The following is a 22,853-nucleotide window of genomic DNA, read 5'->3' as shown; positions in this document are numbered from 1 at the left end:
ATCTGCCATTCTGGGGTCTGGAGGATGGTGGCCCTCTTCGCACAGCTTCACTAGGTAGTGCCCCAGTAGAGACCGTGTGCGGGCTCTGAGCCCACATTTCCCTTCAACCTGTCCTAGCAGAGTTTCTCCATGAGTGTCCCCCCTTGTGGCAGCAAACTTCTGCGTGGCATCCAGGCATTTTGATACATCTTCTGAAATCTAGGTAGAGGTTCTCAAACCCCAATTCTTGACTTAAGTGAAGGCTCAACACCACATGGAAGCTGCCAAGACATGGGACTTGCACCCTCTGAAGCCATGACCTGAGCTCTATATTGGACCCTTTCAACCATGGCTGGAGCAGCTGAGACACAGGGCACCAAGTCCCTAGGCTGCACACAGCACAGGGACCCTGGGCCCAGACTTTGAAACAATTTTGTTCTAGGCCTCTGGGCCTGTGATGGGAGGGGCTGCTGTGAAGACCTCTGACATACCCTGGAGACATTTTTCCCATTGTCTTGGGGATTAACATTCAGCTCCTAGTTAGTTATGCAAATTTCTGCAGCCTGCTTGAATTTTTCCTCAGAAAATGTTTTTTATTTTATTCTTTCTTTTTCTTTTTTTTTTTTTTTTGAGATGGAATCTTGCTCTGTCACCCAGGCTAGAGTGCTGTGGCGTGATCTCAGCTCACTGCAACCTCTGCCTCCCGGGTTCAAGTGATTCTCCTGCATTAGCCTCCCAAGTAGTTGGGATTACAGGTGCCTGCCACCACACCTGGCTAATTTTTGTATTTTTAGTAGAGATGGGGTTTCACTATGTTGGCCAGGCTGGTCTCAAATGCCTGACCTCGTGATCCATCTACCTTGGCCTCCCAAAGTGCTTGGGATTACAGGAGTGAACCACCACACCTGGCTGAATTTTTTTTTTTTTTTTTTTTTTTTTTACTGTTACATTGTCTGGCTGCACATTTTCCAAATTTTTATGCTGTGCTTCCTTTATAAAACTGAATGCTTGGCCGGGCATGGTGGCTCATGCCTGTAATCCCAGCACTTTGGGAGGCTGAGGCAGGTGGGTCTCCTGAGCTCGGGAGTTTGAGACCAGCCTGACCAACATGGAGAAACCCCATCTCTACTAAAAAAAAAAAAAAAAAAAAAAAAAAAAAATTAGCTGGGTGTGGTGGTGCATGCCTGTAATCCCAGCTACTCAGGAGGCTGAGGCAGAATTGCTTGAACCTGGGAGGCGGAGGTCGCAGTGAGCCGAGATTGCGCCATTGCACTCCAGCCTGGGCAACAAGAGTGAAACTCAGTCTCAAAAAAAAAAAAAAGAAAGAAAACTGAATGCCTTCGACAGCACCCAAGTCACTTCTTGAATGCTTTGCTGTTTAGAAATTTCTTCTGTCAAATACCCTAAATCATCTCTCTCAAATTCAAACTTCCAAAAATCTCTGGGGCAGGGGCAAAATGCTGCTAGTCTCTTTGCTAAAACATACCAAGAGTCACCTTTGCTCCAGTTCCCAACAGGTTACTCATCTCCATCTGAGACCACTTCAGCCTGGACCTTACTGTCCATATCACGATCAGGCTTTTGGTCAAAGCCATTCAACAAGTCCCTAGGAAGTTCCACACTTTCCCACATTTTCCTTTCTTCTTCTGAGCCTCTCAGACTGTTCCAAACTCTGCCTGTTACCCAGTTCCAAAGTCACTTCCACATTTTTGGGTATCTTTTCAGCAATACCTCACTCTATTGCTACCAATTTATTGTATTAGTCTGTTTTCATGCTGCTGATAAAAACATACCTGAGACTGGGAAGAGAAAGAGGTATAATTGGACTTACAGTTCCACATGGCTGAGGAGGCCTCAGAATCACGGCAGGAGGCGAAAGGCATTTCTTACATGGTGGCAGCAAGAGAAAATGAGTAAGATGCGAAAGCAGAACCCCTTGATAATAAGATCTTGTGAAACTTATTCACTACCAGGAAAACAGTATGGGGGAAACTGCCCCCATGATTCTAATTATCTCTCACCGGGCTCTTCTCTCAACATTTGGGAATTATGGGAGCACAATTCATTAGTAGACTGGAACCCCACAGGCATGAGCTAGAATGCCACAGAGATGAACTGAAACTGCGTCTGTTCTTGCTGCTGCTTACTTTCACAACAAAGGTGTCCTACAGAAACCAGGGCCATTTGTTGTGGAGCTGAACACACAGGAGATAAAGAAACTGAAAGAAGATCCAGAGGAATGGGAGAGCAATGGCAGGCACAGCTGCAGTTTCAGGTCAAGAGGTGAATCAGCAGATCAGCAACAATGAAGTAAGTGCTGGCATCCTAGAATACAGACATATATCCTAGAATACAGACATACTGTATTCTAGGATTCCCTTTCCATCTGTACCTCAACTGAAGTCAGTAAGTGGGGAAGGTGTGTGTGCTACGGAATGGCTGCTGGTTCCCCTCTGTCTTTGAGCTCTCCTAAGAGAATCTCCTTTGCAGGACACCCTAACTGGAAACACACTATGGAGGCAATTTTAAGGAATGCATTTCATTATAGCCAAACTGACACATTAAAAAGCCATCTCAGAAGCTTTCATAATTTCAGTGGAGGCTGGGATCGTTCCAGGAATGAAATTTAGTTGGTGAATGACTAAAATTAATGAAAATAAGTCAGTGTTTTTAGGTCCCAAACATTCACCCTGTATTCCATGTTTTTGTTTTTGTTTTTTGTTTTTTGTTTTTTGAGGTGGAGTCTTGCTCTGTCTCCCAGGCTGGAGTGCAGTGGCGCGATCTCGCCTCACTGCAAGCTCCCCCTCCCGGGTTCACACCATTCTTCTACCTCAGCCTCCTGAGTAGCTGGGACTACAGGTGCCCACCACCATGCCTGGCTAATTTTTTGTATTTTTAGTAGAGACAGGGTTTCACCATGTTAGCCAGGATGGTCTCAATCGACTGACCTCGTGATTTGCCCGCCTCGGCCTCCCAAAGTGCTGGGATTGCAGGCATGAGCCACCGTGCCCACCCCCTGTATTCCATGTTTAAAATTAACAGGAACAACAAAAATCTGCTCCTATCTAACAGATGAAATTATCCCTCCCTACATTTAGTATTCAGTTTGCCTTAATAATCACCTCAAAATATAGCAGCTCAAAACAGGAATATACACTATTACCTACCAGGTCCCTGTGCATCAAGAATTCAGGGATGACTTGGCTGTGTTTTCTGGGTCTGGGTATGTCACGTGGTTGTGGTCAAACAGTGGCTCGAGTCACCTTAAAGGCTGCTTCTAAGTGCCTACACCAGGAAGACTCCAAGAGCTGGGGGTAGGCAGTGAACTGAGGCTCCTCAGGCATCTCTTTCTATTTTTATTTTGTTTCTCTACATAGTTTCTCCAGCGTTTGGCTCAAGGCTCCAAGGGCACATGTGACAAGAAGGCGCCAGCTTTTTAAACCTTGGAAGTTCTGTGTCAGTTCTGTGACATACAATTTACTAAAACACATCATGAAGGCCCGTTTTGAAGAGAGAGGGGAATAAGACTCCATCTGTTCTTATGAGGTGTGCCGAAGCACTTGGACATGTTTTCAAACCACCAATCTTGATGATTCAGAAATGTGCTCCACTTTCTAATTTCATCCTGATACAAATGCATTATCTTTGGACGATGCCAATTTTCCCTTCAGTTTCATCATGAGCCTTTCTCCGTAATTCAGAATCTGTATACGATGCTGTAAAACTAATGACTGCCAAGCTATTCTACATGAAATAGTGGGCAAAAGAGGGAAGAAAACTTGATAAGTAGTAAAAATGTATACGCGACATTTTTCACTTACACTAAGGATGAAATAACACCCGTAGGACCAACCATCCTATAGATGCTTTCTATAAATTCTGGATAAAATATTAAAAAAAAAACAACCATCTGAAGGCAATGGAGAATGAACAAAATAGGCAGATATTGGAGAGCGATCGACACTTGGAAGAAGGGAATAGCAAGGAGTGAGTTTCCTGATTTTATTGCATGCTCCAGTGTACACCATGCAGAGGAATAAAACGTCAGTAGAAAAGCTGTAGCCTTACTGGGTTGAAGTAACAGGACTGAGTTTAGGGTAACAAGAGCCGCAGGAGGTCAGAGGAAAATCTGAGAAAGGAGGAGGTCTGAGAAGGGGAGCCCCAACTTTTGAAAATGAACCGTTCAAAGCTTTGGCTGGTACCTACACCACACTTGTATAGGGCAGACTTCATGTAGTCCAGCTAAAATAATTAAATTGAGATTTCATTCATCATCAAGTACAGTGAAGACTGAGATATCAACAAAACACGTTACTTTAGGCAAAGATACTCTTTGCTTGAAAACTCAAACTGTATTCCATTACCTTATAACAGTCATATTCCTCGTCCATTCTTGTTCCTACCATGGTTCTAACTCCTACTTTTATTCATTACATTAATCAAAGTAATTCTCTTTCATAGAGAAAACTGGAAGTTAGGTAATCGAGGAATGTTAAAAATAACTATTTTAGCAGATGTGCAAAATTCTCATGCACATATATTACAACTTTCTATAGACATATACATCCTTTATACACTTGCTTGAATTGGCATAGAAAACCCTCAGTTTGTTAATGTAATTCAAAGAAATAGCCACTCCATAATATATAAAATAAGAATAAAAGTTACATATGTATTTATTATTTATATAAACTGTGATTGATGACCACATTCAGTATTCCATCCTACCTAGAAGTTTTCTAAAGATTTTCATGAACTCACTGAATTTAATATTACTTTGAAGCCCTTAATTGACTTAGGAATCTTGGAAATTAAATTTAAGCTGATAGGCTACAGAAAATAATTACTGTCAATATGTGGAAGTTTTCATAATTTGTATTCAGTTTATTTGAAAACATGATTTTACATTCTTTTGGTATTTTAACATTATGTGGGCATATTAGTTTACCTTATCAGTAAACAGATATAGGAATTTAGGAGTTCTTTTTTTAAAAAATTTATTTGTAAGTTTCATGGGGACAGAGTAGGTGCATATATTTATTGGGTATATGAGATGTGTTGATACAGGCATGCAATGTGTAATAATCACGTAATGAAGAATGAGGTAGCCATCCCCTCGAACATTTACCTTTTTTGTTACAAACAATCCAGTTATAGTCTTTTAGTTGTTTTAAAATGTACAATTAAATTATCATTGACTATCGAATGGTAGGTCTTATTCATTCTTTCTGTTTTGTTTGTTTGTTTGTTTTGTAACCATTAACCAGCCACACCTTCCCTTTAGCCCTGACTCCCTTTCCAAGCCTTTGGTAACCATCCTTCCCTCTCTATGTCCATGAGTTCAATTGTTTTGATTTTAAGATCCCACGGAGAAGTGAGAAAGTGCAATATTTGCACAGAAAGAGAAAGAAGTGTTTGCCTTTCTGTGCAAACATTGCAGTTATTTCTGACTTATTTATCTTAACATAATAATCTCCAATTCTCATATTGCTGCAAATGACAGGATCTTATTTTTTAAATGGCTGAATAGTACTCCATTGTGTATATATACCACATTATCTTTATCTGTTCATCTGTTGCTGGACACTTAGGTTGCTTCCAAACCTTGGCTATTGTGAACAGTGCTACAACAAACATGGGAGTGTGGATACCTCTTTGATAAACTTATTTCCTTTCTTTTGGGTAGATATCCACTAGTGAGATTGCTGGATCATATGGTAGCTCTAATTTTAGTCTTTTGAGAAACCTTTCAGCTGTTTTCCATAGTGGTTGTAGTACTTTACATTCCCACCTGCAGTCTACGATGGTTTCCATTTTTCCACATCCTCACCAGCATTTGTTACTGCCTGTCTTTTGGATATAAAGTATTTTAACTGGGATGACCTGATATCTCATTTTAGTTTTGATTTGCATTTCTCTGTATGATCCATGATGTTGAGTATCTTTTCATATGTCTGTTTGACGTTTGCGTATTTTCTTTTGAGAAATGCCTATTCAAATCTTTCATCCATTTTTGATCAGATTGTTAGATTTTTTTTTTTTCCTATACGGTTGTTTGAGGTCCTTTTATATTCTGGTTATTAATCCCTTGTCAACTGAGTAGTTTGCAAATATTTTCTCCATTCTGTGGGTTGTCTCTTCACTTTGTTGATCATACCCTTTGCTATGTAGAAGGTTTTTTTAACTTGATGTGATCCCAATTGTGCATTTTTGACTTGGTTGCCTGTGCTTGTGGAGTATTACTACTCAAGAAATTTTTGCCCAAACCCATGTCCTGGAGAGCTTCTCTGATGTTTTCTTATGGTATTTTCATAGTTTGAGGTCTTAGATATATGTTTTAATCCATTTTTGTATGATTTTTGTTTAGAAATATGGGTCTCGTTTCATTCTTCTACATATGGATATTCAGTTATCCCAGCACCATTTATTGAAGAGACTGTCTTTTCCCCAGTTTATGTTCTTGGCAGCTTTGTCAAAAATGAATTCACTATAGGTGTGTGGATTTGTTTCTGAGTTGTCTATTCTGTTCCATTGGTCTATGTGTCTTTTTTAATGTCAGTACCATGCTGTTTTGGTTACTATAGCATCTGTAGTATAATTTGAAGTCAGGTAACATGATTCCTCCAGTTTTGTTCTTTTTGCTTAGGATGGTTTTTGCTATTTTGGGTCTGTTGTGGCTCCATATAAATTTTAGGATTGCTTTCTCTATTTCTGTGAAGAATGTTTTTGGTATTTTGATAGGAATTGCATTGAATCTGTAGATTCTTTGTGTGGTATAACCAGTTTAACAATGTTGATTCTTCTAATCCATGAACATGGACTATTTTCTCTTTTGTTGGGTGTCCTTTTCAATTTCTTTCATTAGTGTTTTATAGGTTTCATTATAGAGATCTTTCATTTCTTTGGTTAAGTTAAATCCCAGGTATTTAATTTAGTGTGTGGTTTTTGTAAGTGCGATTACAAAAGTGAAAAGTGAAAGTGAGCATTCTTGTCATGTTCCAGATCTTAGAGGAAAGCCTTTTAGTGTTTCCCTATTCAGTATGAAACTAGTTGTGGGTCTCTTTATATGGTTTTTATTATGTTCAGATGTTCCTTCTATATCCAGTTTTTTTGAGTGCTTTTATCATGAAGGAATGTTGAATTTTATCAAATGCTTTTTCAGCATTAATGTAAATGATCATATGGTTCTTGTCCTTCATTCTGTTGATACGATGTATCACATTGATTGATTTGTATATGTTGAACCATCCTTGCATCCGAGGGATAAATCCCACTTGGCCATAGGGAATTGTCTTTTTAATGTATTATTAAATTTGGTTCGTTAGCATATTGTTGAGACTTTTTCATCAATACTCATCAGAGATATTTGCTTGTTGTTTTTCTTTTCAGATGTGTCTTAGTCTGGTTTTGGTATCAGGGCAATAAGAGTTTCAAGAATGAGCCTGGATGTATTCCCTCTTCCTCTATTTTTCAGAATAGTTTGAGTAGGATTGGTATCAGTTCTTCTTTAAATGTTTGGTAGAATTCAGCTCTAAAGCCATCTGCTGCCAGGCTTTTTCTTTTCTTTTTTTTTTTCTTTTATAAACTGGGAGATTTAAATTGCAGATTCAATCTCATTACCTGTTTTTGGTCTTATCAAGTTTTAGATTTCTTTATGGTTCAATCTTGATAGGTTGTATGTGCCTAGGAATTTGTCCATTTTTTTCTAGAGATTCCAGTTTATTGGCATATAGTTGCTCATAGTAGTCACTCATAGTTTTTTGAATTTCTGTGGTATCAGTTGTATCTCCTTTTTCATCTCTGATTTTAGTATCTCCTTTTTCATCTCTGATTTTATTAATTTGTATCTTTCATGTCCTTTTAGTATCTCCTGAAAAAGTATCTCCTTTTTCATCTCTGATTTTATTAATTTGTATCTTTTTTTCTTAGTCTGCCTAAGTGTTTGTCAATGTTGTCTAACTTTTCAAAAAAACAAGGTTTTGTTTCATTGATCTTTTGTATTGTTTTCTTCATTTCAATTCCATTTATTTCTGCTCTGATCTTTATTACTTTTGTAATAAAGATCAGTAATTTGTAATTACTTCTACTAATTTTGGGTTTGGGTTACTCTTGTTTTTCTAGTTCTTTAAGATACACATTTAGGTCATTTATTTTAAGTTTTTCTTCTTTTCTGATGTAGGCCCTTATAGCTATAAACTTCCTTCTTAGTATTGCTTTTGCTGTATCCCATAGATTTTGGTATGTTGTGTTTCCACTATCACTTGTTTCTAGCATTTTTGCAATTTTCTTTTAAATTTCTTTGTTGACCTACTGGTCATTCAGGAGTATATTATTTCATTTCCATATTTGTGTAGTTTCCAAAATTCCTCTTGTTAATGATTTCTTGTTTTATTCCATTGTGGTTAGTGTAGATGCTTGGTATTATTTCAATTTGTTGGATTGTTTAAGACTTGTTTTGTTATCTACCATATGGTCTATCCTTGAGAATAATCTATGTACTGAGGGAAAAAATGTTTATTCTGCAACTGTTGGATGAAATGTTAAGTAAATATATAAAAGTCAATTTGTTCTATAGTACAGATTAAGTCTGATGTTTCTTTGTTGATTTTCTGTCTGGAGGATCTGTCCAATGCTGAGAATGGAATGTTAATGTCTCCATCTATTACAGTATTTGCTATAACCATATTTGATTTATATACCTGGGAGCTCCAGTGTTGAGTGCATATATCTTTACAATTGTTATATCCTTTTGATGAATTGACCCCTTTATCATTGTATGTTGACCTTCTTTGTCTCTTCGTAGTTTTTTTCTTGAAATCTATTTTGTCTAATATTAGTACAGCTACTCCTCTTTCTTTGGTTTCCATTGCCATGGAATATCTTTTCCATCCCTTTATTTTCTATCTTTGCATGTCTGTACAGGTGAATTGTGTTTCTTGTAGGTAACTGATTAGTGATTTTTTTTTTCCAATTAGCTAGAGTATACCTTTTGCTTGGAGAGTTTAGTCCATTTACATTCAATGTTATTATTGGTAGTAAGGACTTACTTCTGCTATTCTGTTATTTGTTTTCTGGTTATGTTGTGGTCTGCTCTTCTTTCTTTCTTTCCTATCTTTCTTTAGTGAAGGTTATTTTCTCTGGTGATATGATATAGCTTCTTGCTTTTTATTTTTTTGTGTATCCATTGTATTATGTTTTTTGATTTGTGATTACCATGAGGCTTGCAAATACTATCTTGTAACCCATTATTTCAAGCTGATTACAGCTTAGCACTGTTTGCATAAGCAAACAAACAAACTAGCACAAAAACTAAACAAATGAAGACTCTACACCTTAACACCATCTTCTCAGTTTTTAACTTTTTGCTGTCACTATTTATATCTCATTGTGCTGTCTGTATCTTCAAAGGTTGTGGGAACTATTTTTTTTATCGATTCATGATTTAATTTTTGTACTTTAGTGAGGTTTGTGCATCACATTTACAGGGTTATACTAGTCTGTGTTTTTCTGTCTCCTTACTATTACCAGTGAGTTTCATAGCTTCAGGTGATTCCATATTGCTCATTAATGCCCTTTTCTTTCGGATTGAAGTAATCCTTTTAACATTTCTTATAGGACAGATCTGATGTTGATGAAATCCCTTAGCTTTTGTTGGTTTGGAAAAGTCTTTATTTCTCTTTCATGTTTGAAGAATATTTTCTCCAGTAACACTATTCTGGGCTAAAAGTGTTTTCATTCAGCACTTCTAATATGTCATACCACTGTCTTCTGGCCTTTTTGCACTGAAAAGTCGACTGCTAGATGTGGTGGAGCTCCATTGTACATTATTTATTTCTTTTCTTTTGCTGCTTTAGAATCCTTTCTTTATCCTTGACCTTAGGGAAATTGATTATTAAATTTCTTAAGGTAGTCTTCTTCAGTTTTCCCTGCACTGTTTGTTGAGAAAAATGATTAATTCCTTTCGAATTGCAATAGTACCTTTTTTTGAAATCAATTGACCATGAATATTGGTGTTAGTTTCTGGACTCTCAGTTGTGTTTCATTGTTTTTTTCTCTCTACTGTCATGTGAGTACCATAAAATCCTGATTAGTGCAGCTTTGAAGTAAGCTTTGAAATCAGAAAGTGTAATCCTCCAAATTTCTTATTTTTTAACAATTTCTTTTTGTGATCTGTTCACTTGGCATTTACAGATATATTTTAGGAGTAGTTTTCCACTTTCTGTGGAAAAAAAAGTCTTCTGGGATTTAATAGGGATTGCACTGAATATATATAAGTTGACTCTTCACCTATAAACACTCTCCTTGTGCTGGATTTCAGTTCAGCTGGTCATCCTTGCTTGTACAACTCTGTGATGAATTGAAAATATAATTTTGGCCTTTTATTTTTCTTATCCTAGTTGTTTCAGAAGGATATCATGCCTTTCTGAACCTTGTGTGTTCTGCTCAAAAATGGAAGTTCTCAGCCAGGTGTGTTTGTTCATACCTGTATCCAAGCACTTTGGGAGGCCAAGATGAGGGGACCACTTGAGCACAGGAGTTGAAGACCTGACTGGGCAGCATAGGAAGACTCTGTCTCTACAAAAAAAATTAAAAAAAAAAATCTGGGTGTTTTCGTGCATGCCTGTAGTCCCAGCTATTCACAAGGTGAGGTGGGAGGACCACTTGAGCCCAAAAGTTTGAGGCTGCAGTGAGCTGTGATGTAGCCAATGCACTCCAGCCTGGGTGACAGAGGAAGAACCTGTCTCCCTCCCTCCACCCGAAACAAGGAGGTTCTCACTGGTATCTTTTATGTATCAAGTAACACATGATCATATGAAAAATTAATAATCCTTGATTCCTGCCTGTACCAGACAGGTAAAATTGAAAGCAGTTATACAAATAGTATATTAACTCCTCTTAAAGACTTCCCAAAGAGAATATTATTATCATCTGTATTTTACAGATGATTATACCAAGGCAGAGAGTAGTTGTAAAATGAGGTCTCATACCACACCTATATGAAGCAGAAAATCTGGTTTCTTGTCTTGGCAGTCTGACTCCAAAATCCTCTCTTAGAAACAATTATACTATAAAAATGAAAAATAAATAAAATCCAAGATTGGAGACTGATTTTTAACATCTATTCATCTTAAACCATTAAGTAAACCGTTAAACAATAAAAAATAAATTAAACAGAGAAAAATAAAACCAAATATTCATATACAAAGGAGTCTAGACTCTTCAATGAAAAATGTGTTTTTCAAGTGACCCACAATAGTTACATAATTACTGCATATTTCAATTAAACAATAAATTTGTAAGTATTAACTAGACTCAAGAGAATAACTTAGTGAAAGGACTAAGCATGAGCGGTAAGTTTTATAAATACTGAAAATGGGCCAAAAAGCCCAAATGGGAAAATAGGTCTATTTCCACCTGGATGATCTCCCTGAAATTAATTTTCCATTTTGGAAATTATAGGACAATAATTCCTCCTATTCATGAGGGGTGAGTATGTGTGTATGTGTGTGTATGTATAATAGGTTGTACAAAAATATTACTTAGTAGCAACCAGGTTTTAAGGACTATTGGCCTTTTTGAGGTTCCTAAGAAAACCTTGAATGCTTTCAGTAGGAAAAGTTGGGCTTCACTCTATGTATTACTGGCGTTGAAAAAAAATAAATCTACTTTGGTGATGATCCTAGGTGTCCTCAAGCTCCGTTCACCAGGCTATACAACCAATGTGTCATATATGTATTGAGTTGTAAAATACCTCTAACAACTGAAGTTGCTGAGCACAAATTATAGAGACATTAAACAAGGAAAAATTGCAGAACAATTAAAAAAACTCTTCCTTGACATGCTGGTAGATGGGAATTCAGCTTTCACTTCAACATCAATATGGAAAATTTTATCTTACAGCAAGGACATTGTGTTTGAATAGGAATTAATTTGAACTGTTTTGGAAATTATCATGTTTTCCATAAAGACAGCATTGATTTCATCCATTGGCATATTGAGATGCTTTCCCATTTGACATTGGTCACAGAATTTAAAAGGAACAAGAACATTACTGCACATTCAGGTATCAGGAACACATAGAAGTTAAGGTCAGGACCTTAAAGGGAATCTTGTCCAGTGATATTAGGCCTACTTTTTAAAACATTCAGACATGATAAATTTACTACCAATCATTTTTTCAATAACAGCAAGGATATATTTATTTTTCCCATGGACACCTACATTAAGTTTGTAGACTATTTTTATATTTCAACATTTTTTTTCTTTGAGTCCTTTTAAAAGTTGTTAAACAATCCTGAAATTTCCTTTACAGTATGCTGTTAACTAATTATATTTTTTCAAAGTCCTTTGGCATAATGATTGATTAAAGGAAGTATCTCCAGTATAATTATACTTGCTTATAACAAAAGAGTATTCGAAACTTGAAGCAAAAAGGTTAGACAAATTTATAATGAAATATAAATATGTATGCTATATAAGGCATTATTAATAAATATATATGAATAACCATCATAGAATGAAAAAAATTAATGTAATTTATTGAAGTAAAAATACATTCTAAATTAGAATAGAAAAGGGCTTAGAAAATGTTTTTAAATAATATGTTGCATAAATATAAAACTGTAAATATTACTCTGACGTTACTTATTTTGGAAAGGATATGACACAATGGGAATTTTCATAATCTACTCCTAGGATCATAAATCTGTACAGTCATTTTGGCTGAGTATAGCATTATCTGATTAAGATGAAGAACAACATCCTAAGACCCAGTATTTATGCTCTTATGTGAATACATATACATACACATGCGTATCAGTGAGTTTCAATAGCTAAGTTGAGAAGTCCTTGGAATGCCTATCAGTTCTCCAAATGGATAAACAAATTTGGCATACTTATACAATGGAATACGATACACTGATCAAAAGTAACAAACAAGACTGACATGTTTACAACAGGATAATACAACAAAGAAAATGAACAAATTTGAGCTACATAGATAATAATACTCACAGATGTGAAAGGAATTATTAAGATGGAAAAATACATTTAGAATAATCTCATTTACATAAAGTTTGAAAAAACATGTTTTTAATACATTGTAATTTGTTACATTGGTGATAAAACTCTACAGTGAAATATATAAGGGATCATCATAACAATTGGGATAGTCAGGAGGGAGGAGATAAAAGGGAAATATCAACAAGAAGACATATACTGGGAATATCTGGATTGCTGGCAAATTCTATTTTCTGACCAAGGTGTGGTAACATCGATGTTAGTATTATCATTTTTTCTCTTACTGTTTATTAGGTTTTATTACTCTCTGTATGTTATACTCCCCAATAAAAAAACATTAAAAAAGCAGAAACATAAAGTACATTTCTATGTATAAAATTAGGGTGATACAGCATATTCTCATAGATACCATTGTAATTAGAGTTTTTGCTGAATAAAGGAGAATAGAGCATTATGGTACTAAGAAATCCAATTTAAAATTTAAAACGTTTCTTTTTTTTATTTTGAGACAAGGTCTCACTCTGTTGTCCAGGCTGGAGTGCATAAGCGCAATCTCGGCTTAGTGCAACCTCTGCCACATGGGCTGAAGTGATTCTCTCAACTCAGCCTTCAGAGTAGCTAGGACAACAGGTGTTACAACCACTCCCTGCTAAATTTTTCTATTTTTGGTAGAGACGGGTTTTTTCCTTGTTGTCCAGGCTGGTCTTGAACTCCCGTGCTCAGGCAATCCACCTGCCTCAGCCTCCCAAAATGCTGGGAATACAGTTATGAGCCACCACACCTAGCCCAAATCTTTTCTTAAATTAATTTAAAAAAAAAGATAAACAAGAACTGTAAATCCACCTACTTAATGCTAATATGAATTTGAAACATCAAAATTTGAATATTTATGATTGCTAGACACCTTTTTTCTTACTTCCAATTTAATTATTTATAACTCACATTTCAAAGTGTCAGAAAGTCATGAATTTCCAATAAATTATAGTAAGATAGATATTAAACATATAGACCTATTATCCCAAAATGTGTCTCTAAATGAAATATGTATATTCATATTGTTAGCATTCTAATTTCACAATACTATTCATGTGTACACCTGTGTGTTGGGTTAAATATTTTGTTACTATAATTTTTTTGGTTCTGCATTAGAGAAAAAAAAATCATAGAAAGGCAAATTTGTTAAGGTATAAAACGTATTTAGCATGATCTTTGAGTATGTTTGTACATATATAATGCTACTTTGACTGCTATAGTAAAATAATACAGATTTAGTCACCATACTTAAGAATGTAAAAAAGCGCTTACAAGAACTCAGCTTGCTAATGATGCTTTTAAAAGATGAAATAAAGTTGATATGCTGTATATTACATACAGTATTTGTCTATGTTCATATTGAAAACTGCACAAAAGAAAACCAAAATAGAATCCTAATTGTTGGATATCACTTTTGCTATGAATTTTTAAAGTGTAATAAAATAAAAAAGCAAATAAATCATTGAAAATACATTGGTTTTACTTTATTCTTGATGAAATACCATGTGAGGGTATTTGCCTAGGCCTGATGCTGAGAATCATAGAAGAATCATGATGCCATGAGGAAGAATAATAGTGTTCTCTCATCACCCTGAACTCCAGTACTTAAAAACAAGACTGAAATCACATTTATCAAAAAGCATTCTTCCTTTCACCTGCCATCATCATTATCATCATTATGTATATCCACATCTATCTCATTAAAAGATTTATTTTTGAAATATTTAAGCACATAATTTGGAAAATAAGTAATTTTAAAAAGATCATAATTGTTGGAAAGTTACAGGAGTAAACAGCAAAGTTTAAGTCAAGCGCAATACATTTAGATTTAGAAATTAAGTGTAGTTTATTTTACAATACATTGCTTAAGCAAATAATTATTTATGCTTAAGCAAATAATTATTTATGGATGAGTTTAAAGTAATCCTCTTTTCACTATGATCACGATAGAAATAATTTAGATTTTAGTGTAGCTAAAACTCCCTAATAAGAAAGACAAAGCAAGTAACACATTTTATGAGCAAGCTTTTCTTTTCTAAAGAGCAAGTTTTAGGACCAAATTGTCAAACAGAGGTAAGACCTCAGATCTTCTGTCACACTTGAGTGAGTGATGATGGAGTTCGAAGATTATAGTTCTATAACCAAAACTAGATTCAAGGATATGGATTAAATGGTGGAATTCCATAGAAGCACCAGATTCAGTTTTGTTTCAATGGGACTAAAAGTCCTTTGATCTTTGATAAACTCGTAAGTACTGTTTTACGATTTGATCTTTTAAAGATGTTATAAACGAAGAAGACTTGATTCCTGCTAATAAAAACAGAGTAAAATTTAAATCATGGAATAGAATGGTGGAGCTGAGGTTGAGATACTATATTTTACTAATTGTATGACATTTGAGATCCAGTGCTGCTCACTGAATTTCCCTGTGAGGAGAGTTTGTGGTGGTGACCCAACAATAGACAAGCTACTATCCAAAAAAAGCTATCACAGCAAATCAACTTCCAGTTTCTTCCAAGTTGCAGGAGAAGGCCTAGACCATGATTTTAATCTCTTCTGTGACCTAAGTATTACAAAAAGAAGAAAATCACTACCATTTTCATTTCAGGTATACTAAAAATTTATAACAACTCCTTTTTTAAGAACTTCGCGTTAGGAATACGTTGTTTAGTTTCTCCATGAAAATGATTTATAGAAGGAACACTAAAATTCATTTCTACCCCTAAAACAATAAGATAAAAATGGGTAATCAACATTGAGAATCCAATAGACAGAGATAACAACCAGTTAAACATAAGAAGAAAGAATTAGTGAATTGGAAGATAACTACCCAGAATGAAGCATAAAGAGACCAAGGGATACAAAATATAAGGCTAGAGGGTCAGAGACATTGAAGCTACAATCAGAACAACTAACATACTTCTGGAGTTGTGGAAGATTAGAAGAGAGAAAATGGGGCAGAAGCAATGTGGATGTTTTTCCAAAAGTGATAAAATGTATCAGTTCATATATTTTTAGAAACCATCAAACTTAAGATAACTAGAATCAAATTAACATAAAATGAGAGGACATCAAAGACCAATAGAACACCTGAAAAGTAACTAGAGGAAAAGATAGATTACATGAAAGGGAATAGCAGTCTAAATGACAGCCTGATTTTCAACAGACAAAAATGAAGCTAGAGTTCAGTGGAATCATGTCTTCCGTGTATTTCAAAAGTAGTATACACCTTGATAAACAGGAACTTAACATGATACATTTTCAGATAAAAGAAAAATTATTATTATTTTTGTTGGTAGAGTAAGAGTCTCACTCTGTCGTCCAGGCTGGAGTTCAGTGGTAGGATCATGGCGTACTGCAGTCTGGAACTCCTGGGCTCAAACCATCCTCCCACTTCAGCCTTGTGATTAGCTTCACTATGCCTGGCTGAGATTTTCATTTGTTGTAGAGGGAGTTTTGCTGTGTTGCACGGGCTGGTATTGAAATCCTGGGTGCTCCTGCTCCAGCCTTAGAAAATGTTGAGATTATGGGTGTGAGCCACCCTGCCTGGCCAATAAAGGTACTTACTGAAAATATTCAGTTGAATATTCAAGAAGGAAAACAAATTAATGAAAGTGGTAAATATGTGCATAATTGTAAATGAATGTTTACTGTATAAAATAATAATGTCTTGTTTGGGTAATTATATAATTGATAAGACGTATGCAAATGGCAAAAAATAGACTGGAGGTACAGGTGACAGGAGTAAATTTAGTTAAAGTAGTTTTTGAACTTTTCTATGTCTATGAGGAGACTTTGAACAATGACCCTGTAATTCTATCGAAAAGCATATATACAAAGAAATTGAATCAATGATATATGAAAGAATGCTGTAGCAGAATTATTAATAACTGTTCAAAAAAGAAACTGGCCAAATATATATTAAGGATGGATGAATCATTACAGTAAATCCATTCAATGGAACAATATAGAGAAGTGAAAAAAAATCACACGTACTTGCAACTATGTGACTAAATTTCAGAAACATAATGTTGAGTCCAAGAAGCCACAAACAAGAAAAACATGTAGGATTTCATCTACACACAGTGCAAAGCAGGCCAGACCAAGCTATACAGTTTAGGGTTGCATACCTAGGTGGTAAAGTATGAAGAAAATTAAGGAAATAATCATTATAAATTATGGATATTGCTTATCTCAGGAGGTGTGAAGAAGGGTTTAGTTGCTTGGAAAGTGGCATGGAGGTGGACCTAGGCTGTTTTCAGTGTTCCTTGTCTTGCTCTGCATCATGGTTACTTGAGTGTTTATGATACACTGCGGTATTTCCCATTTTTGTTTTGGTTCATTTCTAAGTGTGCATTATAATTTTAATATAAAAATTTTTAATTAAGAGAAATGTCTTATAGAAATTATCATTACTCACCTCATTATATACTGAGGGGAAAATAAACTACTTGAATACATTCTTATACAACTCTAAGAGAGTTGAAGTGAGAACTTTCTTATTTAGTTGCAACGTGAGGAAATTTGAGACGGTGTTATCTGCCACCCCCAGATTTTTCCGAAGGATTTCTTCTAGCCGTAGTTTTCTACCTCACAGGAACAAATGTTTGCCATTCCCCATCTATTTTTTTCTTTTGGCTCCTGAATTCCTGATACAACAAGGTTGTATGTATTTCCCACACTCTTATTTAGCAGAGTTCTTTTATCAGTTATGTTTCTCTGCAAGAGAAACCCTCCAAAACTACATTAGACGTTTATATATCACATGTTTTGTATTTCATTTTTCTAAATGGGTTTGGTAGATGACTGTGGTGATTTGAGATGGGCCAGATGCTGCATCTTGGAGGTCCTTAGAGTTTGACCAATTTAGTCTGGATCAGGTGGGGACAATCTGCCTTCATTAGTTTCTGATTCTCCTCTGGGAACAGTGTACTAGCCAGGCGATATTCTCATTGTAAATGGAAAGAGGAAGCATCCCCAGTATGGAAGCCATCTCAAATCTCTATGCAAAGTGTAGTAATTTTCTGTTCATGAAAGTAAGTAAATGATTGAACTCCAAGTTCAGGAGAAAGGCAGTCAGTCTTTCTGTGATGGGAGGATGCTGCAAGATTATATATGAAAGGGTCTGGTAGTCAGGAATACTTATAAAATTGCTGAGTATTTTAATTAAATAATAAATATTTAAACATTAGGCTTCAGAGAAACTTTACCAAAGACCTAAGAATTAGAGATATGTTTGATAAATAAATATTATTCATGGGCTGAAAACCCTGAGTGGGAAAATAAGACTAATTTCAGCTGGATAACCTCTTGGAAACTCATTTTTTATTTTGGAAATTATGAGAAAATAATTCATTCCATTCATAGGTGGTGTGCACATGTGTTTGTTTGTGTGTGTATTTATGAGCTTGTGGATAATGAAGTCACACAAAAGTATTAACAGCAACCAGATCTTATGGAGTACTGGCCTGCCTGTGGTTCTCAAGTAAATCTTAGAGGCTTTTGCTAAAAGCAGTTTGGATTCTGTGTATTTAAATCTGGTGTTTAGAAAAGACTGTATAGGTGATGATCTTAGTTATAATCAAGCTCCCTTTAAGAATTTAGACATTTACTATATGATCTCTGTATTGGGTTATAAAACTTCCCTAACAACCAAAGTCACTAAAGACAAATAATGGAGAGGTTACACAAGGAAAAATTGCAAATACTGAAAGTTAATATGTCCTTGTTTGCATACTAGCAAATGAGAATTCAGGTTTCATGTCAACTTCAGTATGAATAATTCCGGCCTATAACAAGAACAGACAGTGAGTGAATGAGTTAATTTGAGATGTTTTGAAAAGAAGAATGTTTTCCATAAAGAGAGCATTGAATTCATCCATTAGCATGCTATGGGTGATTTCTGGCTTTACACTGGTTACGACAATTAAAAGTAAAAAGAATGTCACAGCAGATACACAAATCAGGTGCATATAGAATTTAAGGTCAGGATATTCAAGCAATCACAACCTGTGATGTTACACCAGCATTTTAAAATTTTCTTTCTGTCTGTTCAGACATGATAACTTTTCTATCTATCACTTTTTCCATTCTAATGATGGTTATATTTTTTATTGGAAATTTTGCTAATGGCTTCATAGCATTGGTAAATTCCATTGAGTGGGTCAAGAGACAAAAGATCTCCTTTGCTGACCAAATTCTCACTGCTCTGGCTGTCTCCAGAGTTGGTTTTCTCTGGGCATTATTACTACATTGGTGTGCAACTGAGTTTAATCTAGCTTTTTATAGTGAAGAAGTAAGAATCACTACTTATAATGTCTGGACAGTAACCAACCATTTCAGCAACTGGCTTGCTACTAGCCTCAGCATGTTTTATTTTCTCAAGATTGCCACTTTCTCCAACCTGATTTTTCTTCACTTAAAGAGGAAAGTTAAGAGTGTCATTCTGGTGACACTATTGGGGCCTTTGCTAATTTTGGTTTGTCATCTTTTTGTGATGAACATGAATCAGATTGTGTGGAGAAAAGAATATGAAGGAAACATTACTTGGAGGATCAAATTGAGGAGTGCAATGTACCTTTCAAATGTGACTGTAGGCATGCTAGCAAACCTTATACCCCTCACTCTGACCCTGATATCTTTTCTGCTGTTAATCTTTTCTCTGTGTAAACATCTCAAGAAGATGCAGGCCCATGGCAAAGGATCTCAAGATCCCAGCACCAAGGTCCACATAAAAGCTTTGCAAACTGTGACCTCCTTTCTCCTGTTATGTGCCATTTACTTTCTGTCCATGATCCTATCAGTTTGGAATTTTGAGCTGGAAAGGAAACCTGTCTTCATGTTCTGCCAAGCTATCATATTCAGCTATCCTTCAACCCACCCATTCATCCTGATTTGGGGAAACAAGAAGCTAAAGCAGACTTTTCTTTCAGTTTTGTGGAATGTGAGGTACTGGGTGAAAGGACAGAAGCCTTCATCTCCATAGATTCACGAGAGGGGCATGGTGTGTCTTCTAGCAGAAAACAAACTGGTGGTGTATGAAACATTTTCTATTTCTTACTGGGTTTTCTGTAATGTATGTGTATGAATAATTTCCAAATGTATACCTAGAAAAGTCTTTTACCTAATGATAGTCTAGAAAAGTATATATGTGTGTGTGTGCGTATTTATGTGTGTATGAAAAACTGAAGAACATTGACAATAACATGCTTTTTATTGTTTTTTCAAAAGAACTGCCAAATTACAGAAAGTACGACAAAAATTCCTCAGAATTATGAAGCCGTGTTTATTTTATGCATGTAGTTTTTATTTCATTTGAAGAATTTATGTCTATTTATAATTATTAAGAACTGACAGCTTATCTCCGGAAAAATATTGCTCTTTTTATTGTTATTTGAACCACACAAATATACCACAGTGTGCTTAGAATTCATTGTTTGAACCTATAACTTTTTGGATAATAATGTCATTCAATTCTATCTCAATAATGAGGATGTATCTTCGGGGTTTTATTCCATTATGAATTCCTATTTTATGTTTAGTAAAAAGCAAACAGAATTGTTGTTAGAAAACAATGCACACAATAAAATGTGAGTGACAAGCATATGTAGAGTAAATTTCATCTATGTCTACCATAAACAGTACTGAGGAATATTAGATTTAATACAAGTATGTGAATAGCTTAGAAAAAAAGTCTTCTAATAAGAGGGATGAAAAATCATGATCATGATCTTGATTGCTATTATCAGCTTTCATATGCAGTTTAAAAAGTCATTTCTTCCAACTTTTGATTTAAATAAAAGCTTTTTGTGAAATTGAGCTCTGATGTAAATTATTTTAGTATTTTTTCTAAGGCACTTCTAAGCCCCTGAATTGCTAATGATATCCTTATCTTCCATTTATCAAATTCCTTCTAAACTTCAGATAAGAGAACTCCAACCTTCTCTTTTCTAAAAAAAAACTATCAATGTGAAAATAGTATAGAAATTACGGAAAACAATTCAGTGAAACTTTCTGTAAGTGTGAAATCTATGTATTAATTATAGGATATGCCATAACATTGTAAGCTTGTTGTCAGTGATGAAATGAAAGTGTGTTGACATATTCACATTCATAAAGCATTATTAATAAGTTTATATGAAATAACAGTCATAGAATGAAAAAAGATTAATGTAATTTATTGAAGTAAAAATACATTTTGAATAAGAATAGAAAAGGGCTTGGAAAATTTTGTTTAATAACACTTTATGTAAATACAAAAATGTATATATTAGCCTGACATTACTTATTTTGGAAAGTATATGACACAACGGGAATTTTCATACACTACTCCTGGGAGTGCCATAAATATGTGCCATCATTTCAGCTGAATATGGTATTATCTGATTAAGATGAAGGATTACATCCTAAGATCCAGTATGGACACTCTTATCAGAATGCATATCACTGAGTTTCAGTAGCTAAAGTTGAGAAATCCTCCAAATGTCTACCAGTCCTCTCAATGGATAAACAAACTGTGGCATACTTATACAATGGAATACTATGCAGCAATCAAAATTAACAAACAAGACTGACATGTTTACAACAGAATAATACAACAAAGAAAATGAACAAATTTGAGCTACATAGATATTAATACTCACAGATATGAGAGGAATTATCAAGATGGAAAATACATTTAGTATAATCTCATTTACATAATGCTGAAAAACATTGTTTTTAATACATTGTAATTTTTTACCTTGGTGATAAATCTCTACAGTGAAACATATGAGTATTCATTAAAACAATTGGGATAGTCAGGAGGGAGGAAAATATCAACAAGAAGACTTACATCGGGAGTATCTGGATTGCTGGAAATTTTTTTTTTTTTTTTTTTTTTTTTTTTACCCTTTTATTTGGATCTTATCTGTGTGAAGTATCTATGACTGTGTTGGTCATTGTTGAATCAAATATCTAAATAAACTGAATCTGGAACATCCTAGTCCCCACATCAAAAGCACTGAATACAGTTGGAATGGGGAGTGGTGGTAGTGGTGGTAGAGCAACAGGGTAGCCTAGTTAGGTTGCACAAGCCCATCAAAACGCATGTGATTGTATGATTAGAACCAGGAAACTGGTTACTATAAAAAGTAATTTAGTGGACTGTAGAGAGAAAATATTACATATTCAAGCACCTCACAACAGCTTACCACCAATTTTGTTTGAGGAATTTCTTTAGGTGTTAAAATACAATAAACAACCACAGTTGTCCACTTTTTGATGTGGTTGTTGGATTTTTTCTTGCAAATTTGTTTAAGTTCTTTCTAGATTCTGGATATTAGCCCTTTGTCAGATGGGTAGATTGTAAAAATTTTCTCCCATTCTGTAGGTTGCCTGTTCACTCTGATAGTAGTTTCTTTTGCTGTGCAGAACCTCTTTAGTTTAATTAGATCCCATTTGTCAGTTTTGGCTTTTCTTGCCATTGCTTTCGGTGTTTTAGTCATGAAGTCCTTGCACATGCCTATGTCCTGAATGGTATTTCCTAGGTTTATGTCTAGGGTTTCTATGGTTTTAGGTCTAACATTTAAGTCTTTAATCCATTTGAATTAATTTTTGTATAAGGTGTAAGCTTTCTACATATGGCTAGCCAGTTTTCCCAGCACCATTTATTAAATAGGGAATCCTTTCCCCATTTCTAGTTTTTGCCAGGTTTGTCAAAGATCAGATGGTTGTAGACGTGTGTTATTATTTCTGAGGGCTCTGTTCTGTTCCACCGGTCTATATCTCTGTTTTGGTACAAGTACCATGCTGTTTTGGTTACTATAGCCTTGTAGTATAGC

The 22,853-nt window shown here is 35.2% G+C and overlaps 1 protein-coding gene across 1 annotated transcript; it reads left to right on the top strand.

Moving 5' to 3' along the window:
* The first annotated feature begins 19,090 nt into the window (after nt 1-19,090).
* On the top strand, nt 19,091-20,282 carry LOC104674193 (taste receptor type 2 member 46). The gene has a single exon (XM_010378453.2). The coding sequence runs from the start codon at nt 19,091-19,093 to the stop codon at nt 20,015-20,017; it is 927 nt and encodes a 308-aa protein (XP_010376755.2). The 3' UTR covers nt 20,018-20,282.
* Nucleotides 20,283-22,853: the final 2,571 nt, after the last annotated feature.

The sequence above is a fragment of the Rhinopithecus roxellana genome, chromosome 10, assembly GCF_007565055.1.
Source record: "Rhinopithecus roxellana isolate Shanxi Qingling chromosome 10, ASM756505v1, whole genome shotgun sequence".
Lineage (NCBI taxonomy): Eukaryota > Metazoa > Chordata > Mammalia > Primates > Cercopithecidae > Rhinopithecus > Rhinopithecus roxellana.
The sequence above is the reverse complement of the archived record's forward strand: the minus strand, read 5'-3'. Positions and strand labels throughout refer to the sequence as shown.